An 18730-nucleotide genomic window follows, 5' to 3' on the forward strand; every position below is an offset into this window, starting at 1 on the left:
AGCCATGTTGAGCTACCAGTCCCAGAATGGCATTGCCCCTCCAGTGGGAAATCTGTCAGACAGAGGGTTGGATTCTATCTGAAAGAAACCTGAGTACTGACAGGTCCTCAGCATGGACAGCACTAGCTGGCATAGAGCTAGGAAAGATGGCTGGTCCTGTAGGTTGGAGGTTGCCCAGCAAGTGAAAGTGGGTCATTCAGGGTGAAGGGTAACAGAAGAGGCTCAGGCTGCATTATCAGGGTGGGTGCCAAAATGGCCTGCAGGAAGACTGCAAATGACTGTGTTTCAGAGGCAGGGCAGGTTTGCCAAACCAGAAGCCACAGCAGCTTGAAGACCTTTTGGAGAGGTGGTGCCTCCTGGCATGGGGCAGCCAAACCTACTGCCTTTCACAGAAATAGAATTTGTCTCTTGGAGGTGGTAGATCTGAATCCTGATAAATTTTCCTCTGGCACAACTGCCTTCCAGCCTGGGATGCACAATCCAGCACATAACATTTGAAATCTTCCTGATACTCTTCTCTATATTTTACTGACTCCCAAAGAAATTTTCTGGAGTCTTACTACCACCTGTAGGACAAAGAAGTTGGCATCATATCTTTGTATTAAGTTGTTGGTTGCTCATTTTCTATGTAATTTTCCTCATGGCTTAACACAGTACAATAACATATGGGTTTGGTAGCTGGGTTGGCACAATACAGGGTTTTTATTACTCAAGGGTCCTGTTGAGCAAAAAGGTGACCAGAAGTCAGTGATGTTCCCTGGCAGCACAGAAGGTCAGTGCCATCCTGGGCAATGCTACCAGCAGGTTGAGGGAGATTATCCTTTCCCTTTTTGTCAGTCTTGCAGTGCTGAGTCTGATTCTGGGTTTCCCAGTACAAGGGAAACATGAACGTGCTGGGCAGAGTTCAGCAGAGGGCCACAGATATGAGGAAGGCCCTGGAGTTTGTCTTATAAGAGGAAAGGCTGAGAGCTGGAGCTGATCAGCCTGGAGAAGAGAAGGCTCAGGGAGATCTTAGCAATGTGTACCAATATCTGATGGGAGGAGTGAAGACAGAGCCAGAATGTGGTCAGGGGTACACATTTGCCACAACAAGAGACAAGGGGCACAAAGTGAAAGACAGGATTTTCCATTTAAACAGAAGAAAAAAAAATTCACTATGAGGGTGAATACCCCACAGGCTGTGGAGTTTCAATCCATGGAGAGATTCAAAACCCAAGTGGGCACGATCCTGACCAATCTGCTTTAGGTAGTGCTTCTGGAGAAGAGAGGATGGATTTGGCAATCTCCAGAGGTGCCCTCCAGCCTCAGCCAATCAGTGGTTCTGTGATTACCACAGAGCACATAGTTTGTGGCTCAAGTGATAACAAAGGCTTGCATTTTTTCACTTTGATAATGTTTGCTTATTATAAGTACTTTACAGCTTATGGATTTAATCATAATAAAGGAAAACATTTTTTATTATTGTTCTGCATTAAGAAATACTGAATGTTGTACCCAAATGTTTGCCAATGAGAATAACTGACTTGATAATAATCTTGGTCTGGTGATCTTGTAAGGTGATGGGGTATGATAGACGGGTATGGGCTGAAGAAGGTGACATGGAAAGATTTGAGCATGGTGCAGAAACCCATTAGGGGTCAAGAGAGCCTTTTGTGACCTTCAGCATCACAAGAAGGGAGAAACTTAGCATCAAAGCTGAGGAGAAGCTGATGAGAAGAGAGGCTGCTTCTCCTTATGTGTGAGAATTGCTGGCAGGCACTGGCTTGCCAAGTTTGCTGCTGGCTCCTTTCACTGGAACTTTACCAGGAGGCTGTTTATTCCCATTCCAGCTTCAGGAGAGAGCCCTGGTCTTTATAGACCTGCAGGGATGAGGCTGTGAAAAAAACGTAACACTTTTGCTCCCAGACCTTTGTGTTCATTTATACTGTTTAATCTGTGGGTTGTATCCCTTCTGTTTACTTGATTTCCAGAGCTTAAGTAAAGCATCTTTTTTTCACATCTGCACATTTCCTTTCATCCCATCTAACAATATTTCTAGTGGATGCTCTTGCCAGATTTACCTTTCAGAATTTTATTTTTTTTTGTTTACAAAGTCAGTATTTTATAGCACAAAGTTCTTTTTTTATTTATTGTTTGATCCACATTTTTGGACTGCTGGGAATTGACTGGCATTTTTGGCATTGAGTTGTGATCCACAGTAACCAGCAGACTGTCCATCTTTCATAATCTTAGACTTGTCACTCCAATGTAATGGAAAATGAAGGTTTAGGATGGATTGAGGAGCTGTATGAATTTGTAAGTTGACCTTTCTCTCCTCCTCCCATTCTCTTCCTGCCAAAGCAATGATATCCTTGCCTTTCACGGCACAGTTATTTGGGGCTTGCAGTAAAATAAAAACAATTAACAAGGGCAAAACAGGTCTGTTCAATTGCTTTAATTATATATTTCTAATTAAACCTCCTTATTTTCTATTAATTTATACAACAGCTTCCCTTCACTTTGTTTCTGTGCAATGATGCTTTGGAAGCAGTGTGCCTGCTCACAACACGTGGGTACCAAGTGGCACTGCTGCCTATGTGTAGGGGCATGAGGATTTCTCTTGCATTAGGAGGACAGCAGGGGTGACTCCATTTTAGGATGCTCCAGCTCCCCAGATGATCAGAGTCCTCTAAATCTTCTGCCACGGGTCATCTCTGACCTGGGGACAAGCAGGGTGAGGGGCAGTGGTGAGGCTATGATGTGAGGCTCATCCAACACTCATGGTGAGTGTTTGGACACTAATGGCGGTTTCTGTAGGAGGAGAAGTGATCTTGGTCAGGCTTTCCCTCAACCATCACCAGTTCTTACCTTGTGATGGTGAAGAGAAGACCCTGAGCAGGAGGGTCTGTTAGTTACATTTTGATTTCTCATATCCTCTTGCACCACCAGCAGGGTTTTCCCCCATCGTGATGCAACAGGAATTTTGTGGAAAATTACTTATGTACAACTTAGGCATCTTCATACAGGAGGAGGAAGAGCAGACTACATTGCCAAGAAAATTGTTCCAGATTGCCATAGATACTCTCACTTGGAGTGTGTAGCCAAACAAGAAAAACTGAGCACGGGGGGTTTTCTGGGCATTTGGTTTTTATTACAGCACAGTCCTGCACAACTGTTTCCTGTAATTCCCTGTTAAAACACCATACCTTGCAGCTGCTAGCTACTATTTCTCAAAATAGACATCTGTGTAGATCTCTGTAGCTATGGATTGGCCACATAAAACAGCTCCTGTGCTGGCCTTGAATGACTCTTAAAATTAAGAGAGCACTGAAGTGCCACAATTCAAATACATGTAAATGGTGCACTGGTGCAGACCAGTGTTTTTCAGAGCTGGTGTCCTCTAGAGCTAACCTGCTTGTTTTTCTCAATTCAGTACAACTACTTAGTTTGTTAACAAGTAGAAGAGCAAGAAATTTGTCAAAATGCAGCATTGCTTGCTTACAGCAGAAATGTGACCATTTTGGCGTGAAGTTTCTGAGCTGGTTCCTCTCCACACACTAGTATTAAGATCTTTTTTATCTGCCAAGAGATAGTATAAAAGTATAAAAGTATAAAACCAAGTATAAAACCACCAACCTCTTGTTACCTACTTTCAAGTTCAGGGTGTGAAGAACTAACTAAACATTTGTTTGACATTATAAAGGAGCTGGGGCATATTTATGCTTCCTACTTACAGCGTGGAAAGCATGCGACACACAGAACAAGGCCCTAGAGCTGTTTGCTCAAATAATGCTGGAAGGCACAGTAAATGAAGTTACAGGAATACACTTGTAATTCACTTCTGGGCCTGGTTTTTCTTCCTCAGCTGGAGAACATTTTTAGGCCACGCTTCAGTTTCTCCATTGGTAAAATGTAAAGGATGTTTTCCAGTGTCCTTTCCAATATACCATTTGAATGCCAGTAAAAGTACCAAATTTAACACAAATTAGATTACGCTGCACAACTCCCTCTGTCACCTCTTGTGATGTTTTCACTGGGTGTTAGGCAGCAACCCTCAGTTCTTTCCTTTTTTTTTTTCTCTTGGCTTTCTTAGGACTTCTAAAATAGTTTGAGGCCAGCATTGGGCTCCATGGGTTTGTTGGCATAGCTGTGCCAGCTTGGATTTTGAACGGCTCTCTCCCAGCCAAGGCTGCTGGGCTGGCAGCGCAGTCCGGGTGCAGCTCTGTTGGCAGAGGCATGTAAATTTGGAGGTGGTATTCTATCCTCTTTTTTGTCAACTGCCTTCATTGCCTTTGAAGGAAGTTATGTGTTTCTAATCTGCTTCTAGTCATGTGTATGCTACAGATAAAAAAAAATGCTGCGCTGACATCAACTAAAATATTTATGTATGTGTGTGGTCAAAATAAAGTGGGGAGATTTTTTCCTTTAGGTGAGTTGCACTTTGGGAAGCAGGCAGAGATGAAACACAGTGATAAACATGGCCCAAATAATTTTGAATTGTTTATCATAGTTAATGCATATCAAAGTTGGCATGTGTAGGTTATAAAAAAGGATGTTTGGTTTTCTGGAGCATTATTTTCTCAATTTCACATACAACGCTGAGAAACAAGATGACCTCAATTTTTACTGTCCAGTGTGGTAGATACTTCGAAGCTTCTGCTAAGGGCTCTAGATGTTGACAGTGAGAGGTCTTCTCATCTGACATGCCAGCAGTAAAGAAGGTTAGTGGGGCACTGTTTTTTTACCCAGCTGCATTCCCAGTCAGATACTGGGCTCTCCCCATGATTTCCATAGATGGCATAATCACATTTCCATGTGAATTAGACAAAAATGGGTCCTGAAATTAGTCCACACTGTTACCAAAGCAAAAAAATATGTCCATCTTTTGTTTTTCCTCCAGTGGATTGCCCCCCTAGTCACAACTATGATAATCCATGACCAGGAATATTTTGTACTGCTATTTGTTGCTACTTGCACACAAAGAATTGCTTTTGTTTGTAGAGGTATGACCTCATCATGCTCCTGAAGTTGCAGTTTCTGAAAGACAGAAGAGATTTTCCTATTGGAAGTTGAAACACGACATATATGACTTATTTTTAACTCTGCAAGAAGACTTGAGGTTTTAGGAAAAGAGGATTTGTCCCATTCAGCAGATTCTTATGAAGCTCCAGGTCAATAGGTTGGAAAGATGGATGCATTGACTTGAATAATTTTGAGGTTACTGGTTGACAGAAAATGTGTTATTTTAGTGCTTATATTACTTTATTTTGCAAACTTAAGGGTCTTTTTGTTTGTTTTCTGTTTGTTTCCCACAGAAACGTTCCAGAGGTCAAGTGCTATTTGACAAAGTGTGCGAGCATCTGAACCTTTTGGAAAAAGACTACTTTGGGCTAACATACAGAGACACAGAAAACCAAAAGGTAACCCACAAAAATGCAGATGGCCTTTGCCATGTCAACATCAGAACTCCCTGAGACACTCCCTAGACAGCTGCAAACAATCCAGAAGTTGGTTTTATCTTCCTTGCCAAGTTCCATAGACGCAGTTTGAGCGATTGTTTTTTTGTGACTCTACTTCTCAAGAGCATCTCCTGTGTTTCCCTGGGTTCCCTCTCTTTCAGCAATTTATGACATAGAAGATATTAATCATATAGCTGGTGCTCTTTCTAGTATGATTTATTCCTTTACTGTCAAGATGAAAGTCAGATTTACACTTACAGATATACTGCAAAACATATAATACTAAAATATGGCTTAATAATAGGGGTTGGGACACAAATAGGCAGGAGATGTCTGACTGTTCCTGCTAACTGCTAAGATAAGGGAAGGCTCTAAGCCTTGACTTTATCTCAGCATTGTTGTTGATTTGACTAAAGACATTAGTCTTCAGAAGCAGTTGGTAACAACAGTGAATCACATTCTGCTGTCCTATGTTCCAGCTTCCATATGAAACAAGCTGTGTATTGCAAGTCTTGAAAATGATCTAATGTGAAGGTGTCTGGGACAGGTTACCGTGAAAGAGAGAGTATCAAAGGATAATTTAAAATATGTTGTGTTATTCTTACATTTTAAGATAAATATTTTAACAGAAACCAATACAAAACTTCTTAGCAATATGCACAGTAGTTCAGCAGAGCTCACAACTGAAGGTATTTTGTGTTTTGTGTGGCCTCAAAGGTCTTCCCTGATAGAGCTGGAGCTACTACTACTTTTTAGCTGTTTATGTCTTGTGGGAGCAACAGCTGTGTTTTCTATGCTTCCTTTTGTTTCAAATATATACGATATGAAAGAAATCGGTCTTTTTGTTTGTTTTTCCCCTTTCTTTACAGACTTCTTTTTTTCTAATTCACAAAATTACTTAAGCAGATGCTTGGTCCATGCCCACACAAGATCATGCCTAAGCATGTGCTTAGTTTTGAGTTTTGACAAAAGCTAGGCAGAAATCTAAGTGCATTTTCAGATAGGTATGCTTTCCTATGGGAAAGATAAGTATGGATTCATTATTAACACGTGGTTTAGAAGGACTAAATATTTATAGCTCACTAGTTACTTTACAGAGCTGAACAGTTAAAAGAACAACTGCCTGCCAGCCCTTTTATTGATCAATAACATGCATATTTTTAATGTCAAAGTACGTAGCAATTCATCTCCATCCTCTGGCACATAACTTCCAGCCAGACAACATATGTACCCACATGCCATGTCATCTTTGTAAACAGAAACCCTCATGTGTCTTTAACTTCTTGGTGCATAATGTGCTTTTGTGCTCAACAATAGCTGGAGATCTTCAGACTCAGGTTTTGCACCACAGAGCAGGTTTGGACAGCTGCAAACTGGTTGTTTTTGTTGGGGAGGGACTGTTGTGTTCTGCTTGTTTGGTATTTCTCTAGTGTTTTAGTCTCTCTGATAGATTTGTTTTTCTTTCTTTGGAGAAAGTGGAACTTTCCTGGGGAAAGCGAACTTTTTGTTCTGGGCTGTGACGCATTTTAAATATTAATTTGACTCTCTTAGAGGTCAAGACAGCAGAGTCACTGAGACCCCAAGCTGCTGTGTGCCTCCTCCAGAGGAATTTCATCTGCCTCTTGGCATCTATGGAGTACTAACACATTACTGGGATAATTCTCCACCTCCTCAGCAGGGGTTTTGTCTTGCATAGTCACTGGGCTCTGCATGGTGTGGATGGGGGCAGAGGTATTGTGGTTCTGCCTTTGATTTTCCCTGGAGAGCCCCTCATGCCCATGCTGCTTTGCAAACATCTCTACTCTGCACTTGCTTATCCTCTAGCAAGTCTTTTCAGCCTTTCCAGGATTGGAGGAAAAAAATCAATCAAAAACACCTCTTTATAACAAGCTTGTAGAAATGCAGTTTTCCCTGAAGATACTCTACAAAAAAGATCTCTTTGGATTAATTTTGCCAATTCCTATTTTTTTATTATTTTATTTCAAATCATTCAGGCCCTCAAAATTTGTGAAGGCTAATAAAAATCCTGTTTCTACCCAGGGCCCCATCTTGAAAATTAGTGTTAACCCTGCCTACTGCTACTCCAAAGAGAAAGGGGTGGAAGAGCTTCACATGTTCTAGCTTTGACTCATAGCACTGTTTTTAAAATAACATTTATTGTGTTTTCTAATTCAAATTGAAAAAAAGGAAACATTTTCTTTGCAGAATTGGTTGGACCCTGCCAAGGAAATCAAGAAGCAGATCCGAAGTAAGTTTGTTGTCGTTGCCCCTTCTACACGTCTCCCCATGGGGACAAAGCAGATTTCACAGTCATCTTTTGTATCCTATCCCAAGTCTTTGGCAAAGGAATTATGTACATCCTTTATAGATTTTTTTTATGCTGTGATGATGGTGAAGCATTACTGATGCTCGCAACACATGAACTTGCGTTGCTGAAAACAACTTGACATTTGCAGTGATGCAAAATCCTGAAGCTTGACATTAAGCAATGTAACCTTAGGGACTAGGCCATGTATTTGAATTATTTCTTGCATTACTTATATTTATATCATATCCAGAAACATTGCTCATGCCCCATACTGAAATAATTCACTGACACAAAATAGTACTCTAAAATACCTTTCCTTTCTTCATTTCAGAAGATTGATCTCTGTTCCAAAAATGACCATGAATTTTCTGATTCACATTAATCTTTTTAAAAGCTCAGTTGTTATAACTAGGCATCTAGTTATAAATTTAGTGTAAGTTTCTACTAAAAGCAAAAATCTATATTCTAAATCTATATTTCTATTTCACTTTGTGGCTTCATATATTAGAAATTCAAAAACTGTTCAAAGGGAAACGTTTTTGAGACTGCTGGGCTCAAAACTTGACTTGCATTTTTTTATTTCCCCTCACTTTTAAAAATTGGCAAAATGTTTATGCGTATGACTTTTGTGAGCAGAAAAGCCCCAGTAGTTTTTTTTTCTTTGCACATTTTGTAAATGACCTCTTCTAGCACTTTTGCTTCCACAAACAAAAGTATCTGGTAGTTCACATTAGTTGGGTAATGCCTGGCAAAAGAAATCCCTTCCCTCTCCAAGATTAAAAGGGTTAATTTACACTGGTGGGAAAATTTCCCCACTTACTGTGAGGAATTTCCCCACTTACTGTGAGAAACTTCCCCTTTTCTCCAGTATTATTTTCATTACAAGTAAGTAATCTGCAATACAAAGTAATGTACATTTGTCTTTTTTAAATCTCATAAAGGGATGGATCTGGAGAGGAAGGTGCTTTAGACCACAATAAGTCAGGTTACAGATGGTCAATGCAAGTAAAGCAGCTCAGCTCCCCACCACATATTTGAAATGCATTTAATGTGTACCCAAGCCATGAAATAGACAATGAAAGGTTGTGACAGCGGGAGATTAACCAGGGCAGAAGAGTCTCATCCTGGACTTGAGGCAGTGGACAGTTGTATTTGCAGAAAATGACAGTAATAATTTGCTTTCTGTGTACAGTTCATCCCAGAAGTTTGGAACAGGCCAACAGTGGAAAAGTAGTGCTGTTACCCATAATGCTTTCCAAAACATATATATAGTCCTGCTAAATGCTGGCTGAGTTGTACAACATGCAGACCACACTGCTGGGATTCATCCCAGTGGTTGAGAAAGTCCCTTGGTTCACATCCCGTTAGTTATAACCCACTAACTTCACAGAGTTAGATTTTATTCCAACCCTGTAAATATGGGGTGAAGACTGCTTACTCCTCTATCTTAACCATCCGTGCTATTATGATAGGCTTTATCATAGGTTTGATTGATTTTCTGTGCCAAGGAATAGATTTACAGGCCATGGTCCCTTCCATCTGTTGTGGAACCAGGTGTCACCTCTGGCTGCATTCCCACCTTGGGAATGGTCTTCTCTCTGATGGGACCATGCCCTATCCTCGCTGCCAGCCAAATCCTCCTTTAACCGTCTTTTATATCCCAAAAAAATGGAAAAATTCCTAGAATCAAGGACTCCGAAAGTCTTGCCAAGAACTGAACTCCTGATGGTGAACATCAAAACTCTTCTTGCACATTCCTAGAATCATTGAATTGTTTGGATTGGTTGGGACATTAAAGATCACCTAATTTCAACCCCTGCCATGGGCAAGGACACCTCCCACTAAACCAGGTTGCTCAAAGCCCCATCCAGCCTGGCCTTGAACATTTGAGATTAGATATGTGGATGACCAAAGAATGGGACTTCCCATGGGATAAAATTTCCTTGTTGCTTGTAAGAACAGTGTGGTTTGGGGTTTTGTTATTGCTTTTCATTTGCATTCAAGTCATGTGCTAGTGTAACCTAACCCTTTTTTTTCAGAATAGCTTCTAAATTTACCTACTATGTTCAACTCTATTTTTAAATCTTGAATTCTATCTTAAATCTTTTTTTTTTTACAACATTTAAAGCTAATACTCCAGAAATAATTTTGCTAACTCTTGAGATACAAACCAGTATCCATCCCATGGGTCAACTAAATTTAGTGAAATAATTAAATAAGAATTCCCCAGTGCTATGGACTTTTGCAGTCAAACTGTCTGTTTGCCCTTGCAGTTTTGTCTGCACAATAATTTATGTCTGCTGAAGAAAGGAGCTATGTGCTGAGGCAGCACTCTGAGAGGATGCTGTGAGCTGATTTGGGCAGCTAGACCTCGGCACATTACCCTGCTCCAGAGCCCATTTGTACTCTGGCTTGTGATGTTTCCAGTGCCTCAGTGCTTTGGGTTATTGGTTTTTAAAACGTGTACAGACTGTGTGGTGCTTACTTTCAATAAACCTTGTCCTCAGACTGAGGTTTTTGGGTTTTTTTGTATTAGTAATAAATTACTGCTCACTCAAAGTCCTCACTTTAGTGGAAATCCTGGTAAATAAGAAAAGAGCTGTAAAATCTGATCTAAACAGTATCTACTGTAATATCTTCAGTACGATGTGTGGGAAAAATGTTCTAAAACCTGTTCTTATTAATTGCCTGTCTGGGATATTTTTAAGTCTGCTGGTGATTGAATAGCATGAGCATCTCTGTTTGCATTTGCAGTGTAGTTTCAGTCAATCTATGTTCTTTTCCAGGTGGTGCTTGGCAGTTTGCATTTAATGTGAAATTCTACCCTCCAGACCCTGCCCAGCTATCTGAGGACATTACCAGGTGTTTTAAACATTAAATACCTTTTTAGAAGTGGCTTAAAAGCTGTTCCTGGTAGCACTTACACTCTAATTATACAAGAAAAGAAATGTTTTATATTCAAATTGTCTCTCTTTTTCATATGAACTTGTGGAAAATATGCAATACTTTCACAAAAAAGATAGTGTGAACAGTATCTATCCTCTGTGTTATGAAGTATTTTGTGTAGTTTAAGCCTAAACCCCAGATTTTTCAATATGTAAATTCCTTTGAGTTGATTTTAATATTCACAAAGATGCCTGATGCCCATTTTTGCTAGTGGTAACAAGTTATTACTGTAAGTAAAATCATGACTATGAAAGGAAAGCAGTGAGATAATGTTGTTGTTTTGTAACAATACTGAATCTAAAACAGAGCAAGCACTGTATCAGCTACTTAGGGAAAAATGAACTCTTTCCCAGCTGAAGCCAGGATAGATGAGAATAAGCATGCATATGCAAATTTTGTATATCATTTGACAAAGTAAGCAATCACTGTGCATGGAATAGAGAATATGATAGTAATTAATAGCTGCTCCCCCCTCTCCAAGTCACTCAACTCTGCTGATGCACCTCTGCTCTTTGGTTTTGTATTCACATTGCAACCACAAAAAAAAAAAAAAAAAAAAAAAAAACAACAAAAAAACCAACCTGATTTCCTCCTTGGAAGGAGGCACAAAAGTTTTGATCCGTGATGAGTTTTTGTGCCATCAGCAAACTGCTCCTCAGTCTGTTGCAACATTTGGCAGCCTTTGAATATTTTCAACCTTCAGTGTTTTATCGACTACTTGCTGCTTTTAAGGTAGCATGAAGCCTTTGGCCTTGATCAGGGTCCCCTGTGGTAGGTACTGTGCAGAAAGAGAGTGTGCCAAGAATTCAGAATTGAACAGAGGACTTCCAAAGGAAAGGATTGCTTTGTTCCCCTTCAGACTCCTAAATTTCCCGTGGGAGCTCTACCTTTGCCACCAAACCAATGCTCTTCACTTTTTTATCTGTTTTCATGTATCTGGTGAAACCTTCCACTGTATATTTCTGGTTTTAGCAGCACTTACCGTTTAATGTATTTTTGAGAAAGCACAACATGTTGCTAAAGAGACAGCTTATGTTTTTTGAATGACTTGGCGTTCTATTTTTAAATGGACACTATATGAGAGTTTTAATTATTTTTTTCTTCTGAAAGAATTATCAGGTAGTTTTATATATAAGTGAATTATGATAGAAATCTAGTAATTTTGATGGGTGTTTCTTCATCCAGGTCACTAAACAAATCAATAACTCTCTTTAGAAGATCTCCATGCTTCTGTATAAAGATAAATTAGATGTTCCTACTCATAAATTAGTCAAGAGCTTGGGGTCTTTGGGGTTTAGGGATTGTTTTTACAAAACTATTATTGCCCTTGTAAATGGCTGAAGATCTCTGGACTTGGCTGTCTGCAAATGCAAATTGGAACCGAGGCCTCTTTCCAGTGCTCGGGTGGCGCTTCTTTGGGGGCAGAGGTGGAGGAGCCCTGTCTGAGCTGCTCTGGTGCTCCCTTGCAGGTACTACCTCTGCCTGCAGCTGAGAGATGACATCGTTTCGGGCCGGCTGCCCTGCTCGTTCGTCACACTGGCCCTGCTGGGCTCCTACACCGTGCAGTCGGAACTCGGCGACTACGACCCCGACGAGTACGGCAGCGACTACATCAGCGAATTCCGCTTTGCGCCAAACCACACTAAAGAGCTGGAGGACAAAGTGATCGAGCTGCACAAGAGCCACAGGTAAGCAGAGGGCGTCAGTGTGAGCTCTAGCCTGCTTCAGGTACCATCTTAGTGCATCAGGAGATGTTAAATTCTGCAGTGGTGTACTTAATATTTTTCTGGCAAGGTTCCTCTGTGTGTCTTTGGATAGAGAAGAGCTTTGCAGCATGTGAGTTAACAGGGTCTGCACTAGAGCTGTGGCTCTGGTAGGTACCCAGCTACATAAAGGGTATGGCTATAGTTCTGACAGGCTGAAAATGTTTTCCAGCTGCTGAATTTTCTTTTGGATTCTGTTTCCTTAACATTTATGCTAGAACTGGTTACTTTCCCACAGGGGAATGACACCTGCAGAAGCTGAGATGCATTTCCTGGAGAATGCCAAAAAACTATCAATGTATGGAGTAGATCTCCATCATGCCAAGGTATGTACTTTGGTTCTTTCACTGGCCATGTCTCCTGTGCCATAGTACTTGGATCTGCATGGACTCCCTGATTTATTTTTTCTTGTATTTTTGAGACAGGAAATTTTTGGGATAAATGATGTGTCAACATGAGGAAAGGTGACTCATGAAATAAGCATAAATATATCTTGTAACCATAGTATAACTTATCCTATAGATTCAAAAATGTTGCACATCAACTTTCATGTTGATTAAACAATGCTATCCTTGAGGGAAATACCAAGTGGATGAGGTGATGACGGAGGATTTTAGAAGCTGGCCAGAGAGTGATGAATTTTCTGTTCATTCAGCTACATTTTCCAGTTTAGTAAGGCCAACCATGCTATTGTAACTGGATAGCAGATCATTTTTATGCTGCAAAGGACTTTCAAGCAATTATTTAGCTGTGCTGGAAACCTAATCAGATTGATGATAATGGGGAGAGAGCAGCTTGTCTCTTTCCTGAAGTGTGGTTGTTGCGGTTGACAGGGAAGGCAGTAATTCTCCTGGAAACATTCTCCCATGATCAAGTAGTTTCTCTAATCATCAGCAGGCTAAGTTATGAATAAAACATGGTCATTCTTATTGTGGCTGGAGAGAGTCACTTTTTTGCCTTGTATTGGTTATTGGATTTTTGGTTTTAGGGTTTTATCCCAAATAAATAATTACTATTGTTTTCTTCACTCTTCAGAGTAAGACTGATGGGTTTTAACATTTTTGAGGTTAGCAAGCATCCTTGGCAAATGAATATGGAACCAAAGAATTCTGCCCTGTGGAGTGAACCACATTTTCTGTAAAGGTCAAATTATTGTGAGCCTCTTTTTTTGCTGCAGCAGCTTCTTTCAAGAATTGAGATAAATTTGCAGCTTGGATTTTGAAAGAGCCTGCAGCCATATCCCTGAGGCATTTCATAGGAGCTGTGCATGTGTGTTACAAAATTCAAGGCAATCTTTTGTGTTCTCTTAATTGCCTTCACTGAAAATGAAGAATCTGTGTACAGCTCAATAGGCAACTACCAGGAGGGATGCCACTGCCTTCCCTGTATACTGCAGATACACACAGTCTTGAGGCACATTTGGAGCAGAGAGAAATGGATTGGCAAATGTCACTTGATCGCTTTTTTCCCAATGCAAAGAAGTCCAGAAACCAGCAACTAAATGGATTACTGTTTTAAATAAGTTACAGGCTTTGTTACTGAAGATTTTACATAACATAGCATTAAGGCCTAAGTATTTTTTCAGAATATTGTAGAAAAGCCATGAAGTTTAAGATGGGATATTATAAGATAACCATTATATTTATTCTTCCCTGAAAAACTATTAGTATCCTTGTTTGCTCTTCTTTTTTTATATTGAAAGACTCAGAGCAAGGGAAGTTAGTAGAAAAGCTAATCTCTCTCCAAACTGATGCTCTTTATTTTAAAAAGCTGTGGTGATAACCAAGATGTGTCAGTCATCTTGAAACCTGAACTGAAAGTGGGAAAAGTAGACTCTGCGTGAGAAGTCATGTTTAGTTTTAATTAGGTCTCCAGTGAGATTTTATGATGTCAGGCTGGGGGACAAGTATCTCTGTGATGTCTTTTGGAAGTCATGCCACGGCAAATGTCTCTATGTAAATGTCAATTCATTAAGGTTGTGCCAATATCTTCGGTGTTGGATAGATGTTGGACTCACCAGCTCGGATTAAAACTAGTTCTCAGATGCAAGGCTATGATGAAAAATATTCAGATAGACAGACTTGTCCTCGGGGCTGTCACCATTCTGAAGAAGGCCACCCCATCTCTATGCAGAGTAGAGGGATGTGCCTTGGACTTTACAGCTAACAGGTTCCTGTCCCATGTAACCACATGGCTCCTGAAAATAGCCAAATTCTTTTATTCAGGTTTCATTTTACACTAGAAGTATCATACAGTCTCTGACACCAACAAGTAACAGAAGTTTTGAATAGACTTAATTTGTGGTGAAGATGGAGATAAGGGAAGAAGGTATTTCTCAACAATTTTAGAGAAAGTGTATAAAAAGAAGAAGCCCCTTGCACGTGCAGAAACGTGCCATGTATGAGCACACATACATACATGCATTTCAGACATTCACCGAGTGGTGTGATTACTGCAGTGAGACTTTTTATTTTAGAATGTGTTCAGTGTGTTTAGATATTGCTCTTTGCTTAGGAAAGTGAAACTGAAGCACACTGAAAAAAATTAGCTTTGTCTTTTCCTGTAGTGCCTCATGGTGATACCACACATGAGCTGTATTTAGAAAAAATCTTAAGTGGTGATACCAACGTTGTTGGAACATATGTCCTCTATTGGTGTGTTTTCTAACACTGGGGTGACTTTGTGGCACTATTTCTATGTTGTGATTTTAAAACTTTTTTTTTTTTATTTCAAGCTGTGCCATTGCTGTTTCATCATGACTGACCATGCATATCATTGTGTTGGTCTTGAAATGTAATCAGATTTTCACCAAGTGCCTAAAAGAGGGCTGGTTGGGAAAACAGAGGAAAATTATTAATTCATTTCATGATTATCATAGGGTGACATCTTCATAGCTTCTGCGATCAGTTTTTTGTGACTTTAAGTTATTTGAAAACAATTTGTGAAGAACTCAGTACTTTAAAGTTGATTCTTTTTTTCTCTATCAGTACTAGTACTTTAGCTAAATGAAAACAACAGTGGTAGAAGATAGTGAAGATTGGTTGTAGACTACTTGAAGACTTTTAAAGGAAAGAAAAATCTATATTTCTTACTTTAAAAACAACATATTTAGGAGTATGTTCTGATAAGATTGTGGACGAATCTTTTGTAGTGCTATTGTGTCTGAGCTACAGCCTCCTGGCAAACATAGGTTATAGCACAGTCACAGTCACACACTTTTCAGAAATAATCCTTTCTGGTCCAATTTTTCTGCCCAATTTTATGCCCACTGGGCATTTCAAAGTGAAAATACTGAGCAAAGGCTCAAGAGAATTAAAGAAACTGGCAAACCTACTAAAGACAAAGTGAGCCAATTATAGAAGAAAAATTTATCTAAGGATTCACAAGGCTTAGTCATGGAGATGAGTGATACCAGGAGAAGTAAATTTGTATGCTGTCATACTTACTTTCAATCTGGTATTTATGCTAATAACACTTTTTTATTATGCTAATAAAACTTTGCTATATGATTGATATATTTCTTTTAATGACATCTAAAATTTCCCTCCTCCTTTTGGAGTCTTTGTAAAATATAAAGAAACATTGGAAACCCTCAGTTTCCTTCACCCTGCCCAACCTTACTATTATTTGCATGAATGCATTCAGTGAGGAGGGTAACGCTCAGAAATCAGGTCACTACAGCTGATGCATTAAAAAGACATAGCTCAAATAGAAACACGGGATACAAGAATCTATAATGCTGTAGGATGCAAGGATAGAAATAATCAACAAAGTGCATTTCTTGCTATTCCAGGACTCTGAAGGAGTGGAAATCATGCTAGGAGTCTGTGCAAGTGGACTCTTAATATATCGAGACAGACTCAGAATAAATAGATTTGCCTGGCCAAAGGTTTTGAAAATTTCCTACAAGAGGAACAACTTCTACATCAAAATCCGACCAGGGGAGGTAAGGGCATCCTGGTTCTCTTAAGTGGATAAGCCTCTTGAAAAAACGTAAATTTTTACTGATTTGTTGGTTTGTTTTGTCTTATAAGCTTTTAACATTCCTCTCCATTTATATTTCTAATTTATGCTGATTTTCTTAGGAAAGGTTAGGTACACACTTTCTTTAAGATACAGGTAAAAGAAATACCTTGGTATTTTTCTGTTTACATCCATGAACTAATGTAAGGAATAAATATGGCCATCTGCACATAAAAAGCTCATCCATATTATGAATACTTTAGGCATTTAAGTAGCATATGGCTTATTCATGGAGAGCTTGTTATCCTCCCTCATGTTGTACATGCAACTGGCATTTATCTCGGGCACTAAAAGATGCAGACAGGCCATACCAACCCTTATAAACATATCAGACCAGTATATTTACAGCATTTTGGGTAGCCACACACATTAGCCCTCCCAGACCCACAGGAGCTCCTGTTCTGGCTCTGGAGAAGGGGATGTGAAACCTCGTTCACTGAGTGCCCTCTCGTGGCTCAGCCGGAGGCAAAGCAAATACCGACCTCATGGGCTGAGCATGCACCCTCCCAGAAATCATGGATATCATGGAAGGATTTGGGTTGGAAGGGACCTTAATATCATCTAGTTCCAACCCCTCTGCCATGGGCATGGATGCCATCCACTAGACCAGGTTGTCCAAAGCTCCATCCAACCTGGCCTATAAGATGATAACTCTTGAGAAATTCATTATCATCACAGGCGAAGGAGGATTTCCATTTTAAAATCTGATACAATAATTGGCCTGTGATAGATGAAATCCCCACATCCATTTAGAGTGTGGAGCTGTATAGCAGGACAAAAATCACTGAGATAAGGACTGGCATTTCTCCCTTAATGCAGCTAATGACTGGGACTGTCTTCATAATTGACCTGGGAAACTTGCTGGGGCTCCCCACCCCTGAGCCTGAGCCTTTTTTAGAGTCCTAAACCAAAATTCACAAACCTGCGTCTCCTGCCCCTCAGCAGACACAGTTTTAGTAACGAAATTTCTAGCCTTGAATTTGATTTCAAGAACACAACAGATTATCATTGTCATTCCCAATGCCTGCACTGAAGCTCTCCACCACTGCTGCCCTGTTGAGCTCTGCTGGTCTTGGTACACAGTGTCCTGTGACCAGGCCATAATTCCATGTGTAAAATAATGAATGCAGCCTCTGTCCAAATTACATTTGATGATAATGTGATTCACTAACACACATCATCTTTATTATTTTGTTGTTTCCTGCCTTATTTCCCTGTCAGCATCCGTAGGGATCCAGACTTCCTTGCAAGTGCCTTTCTGTCTACCTTTCCCCCATCACAGCAACTCTGTTTTACCTACTCAGCTATCTGCATGTAGCCATCAACATGTTACAGCAGCTATAGCGGGCACACCTTCTGCATCTGAAATACATAAATTTGCAGCACAATCTAAAGAGGTCTGTTTTTATCTCTGGACAGCTCTTTTCAATTACCTGTCTTGCCTCATCCTCCTCAGATGAACTAGCTCTAACCACTGTGATTTACTAACGGTAGTACTTTCTGTGTAAATATCCTTAATCTAAGGCTGTGTGAGACCAAATCAGTCTCTAAGGACTATTGCTCACCTCCAGCTTCCCACTGTAGTTCTAACTAGTGAAATTAAATCAACAGGATAAAACACTTGAATGATGCTTTCTCAGAAATCTCCTAAGTCTTAACTGCTCTCTTTGTTACTCTAGGGTATAAAACATCACTGTCACCATAAGAAATCTCTTGCCTATTACTAGTGTTTTCCCCCAGAAATGATCCTCAAAGGTTGCCATAGATTATCATTTACAGCTTCTTTCCCAGAATTCTTTCTGTAGAATATGGATATATGTGGTTATGTACATGAGCATATACATTCGTCCTTGCAATGAGGTGATACAGACAGAGGAAATTAAAATGAACGTGTGTACATTGTCTAAAAATAGATGCACAGCATCAAAAACCTACTTATTCTTTTTTCCTACCTAGTTTGAGCAGTTTGAAAGCACTATTGGGTTTAAGTTGCCAAATCATCGTGCTGCAAAGCGCTTATGGAAAGTGTGTGTTGAACACCATACATTTTTCAGGTATGTGGATTTCTTTTCCTAAAGATGTGATGTAAAACGCAACAGAAAATACTAATTTTGTCAGCAGAGACAAAACCCTTCAAACCAAATTGTCTTTTTGATCATGAGGTACCTCTGAGTAGATGAAAGCAAAGATAATTGCTTTTTCAAAATTTGATGTGTGGCACCCAAATTATTCATACTATTTCAGATAGATAC

General features: G+C 39.8%; 1 protein-coding gene across 14 annotated transcripts in view; it reads left to right on the forward strand.

The window, feature by feature from the left end:
• The window catches only part of EPB41L3 (erythrocyte membrane protein band 4.1 like 3), a 143289-nt gene that overhangs the window by 98130 nt on the left and 26429 nt on the right, over positions 1-18730 (forward strand). For all 14 annotated transcript variants that reach the window (XM_064434209.1, XM_064434257.1, XM_064434170.1 and 11 more), the window contains exons 4-10: positions 5295-5399; positions 7644-7686; positions 10533-10608; positions 12162-12380; positions 12694-12781; positions 16249-16401; positions 18435-18532. In XM_064434209.1, coding sequence (XP_064290279.1) covers positions 5295-5399; positions 7644-7686; positions 10533-10608; positions 12162-12380; positions 12694-12781; positions 16249-16401; positions 18435-18532 — 782 coding nt within the window. The remainder of the gene's footprint in view (positions 1-5294; positions 5400-7643; positions 7687-10532; positions 10609-12161; positions 12381-12693; positions 12782-16248; positions 16402-18434; positions 18533-18730) is intronic.

Source organism: Passer domesticus, chromosome 1 (genome assembly GCF_036417665.1).
Source record: "Passer domesticus isolate bPasDom1 chromosome 1, bPasDom1.hap1, whole genome shotgun sequence".
NCBI lineage: Eukaryota > Metazoa > Chordata > Aves > Passeriformes > Passeridae > Passer > Passer domesticus.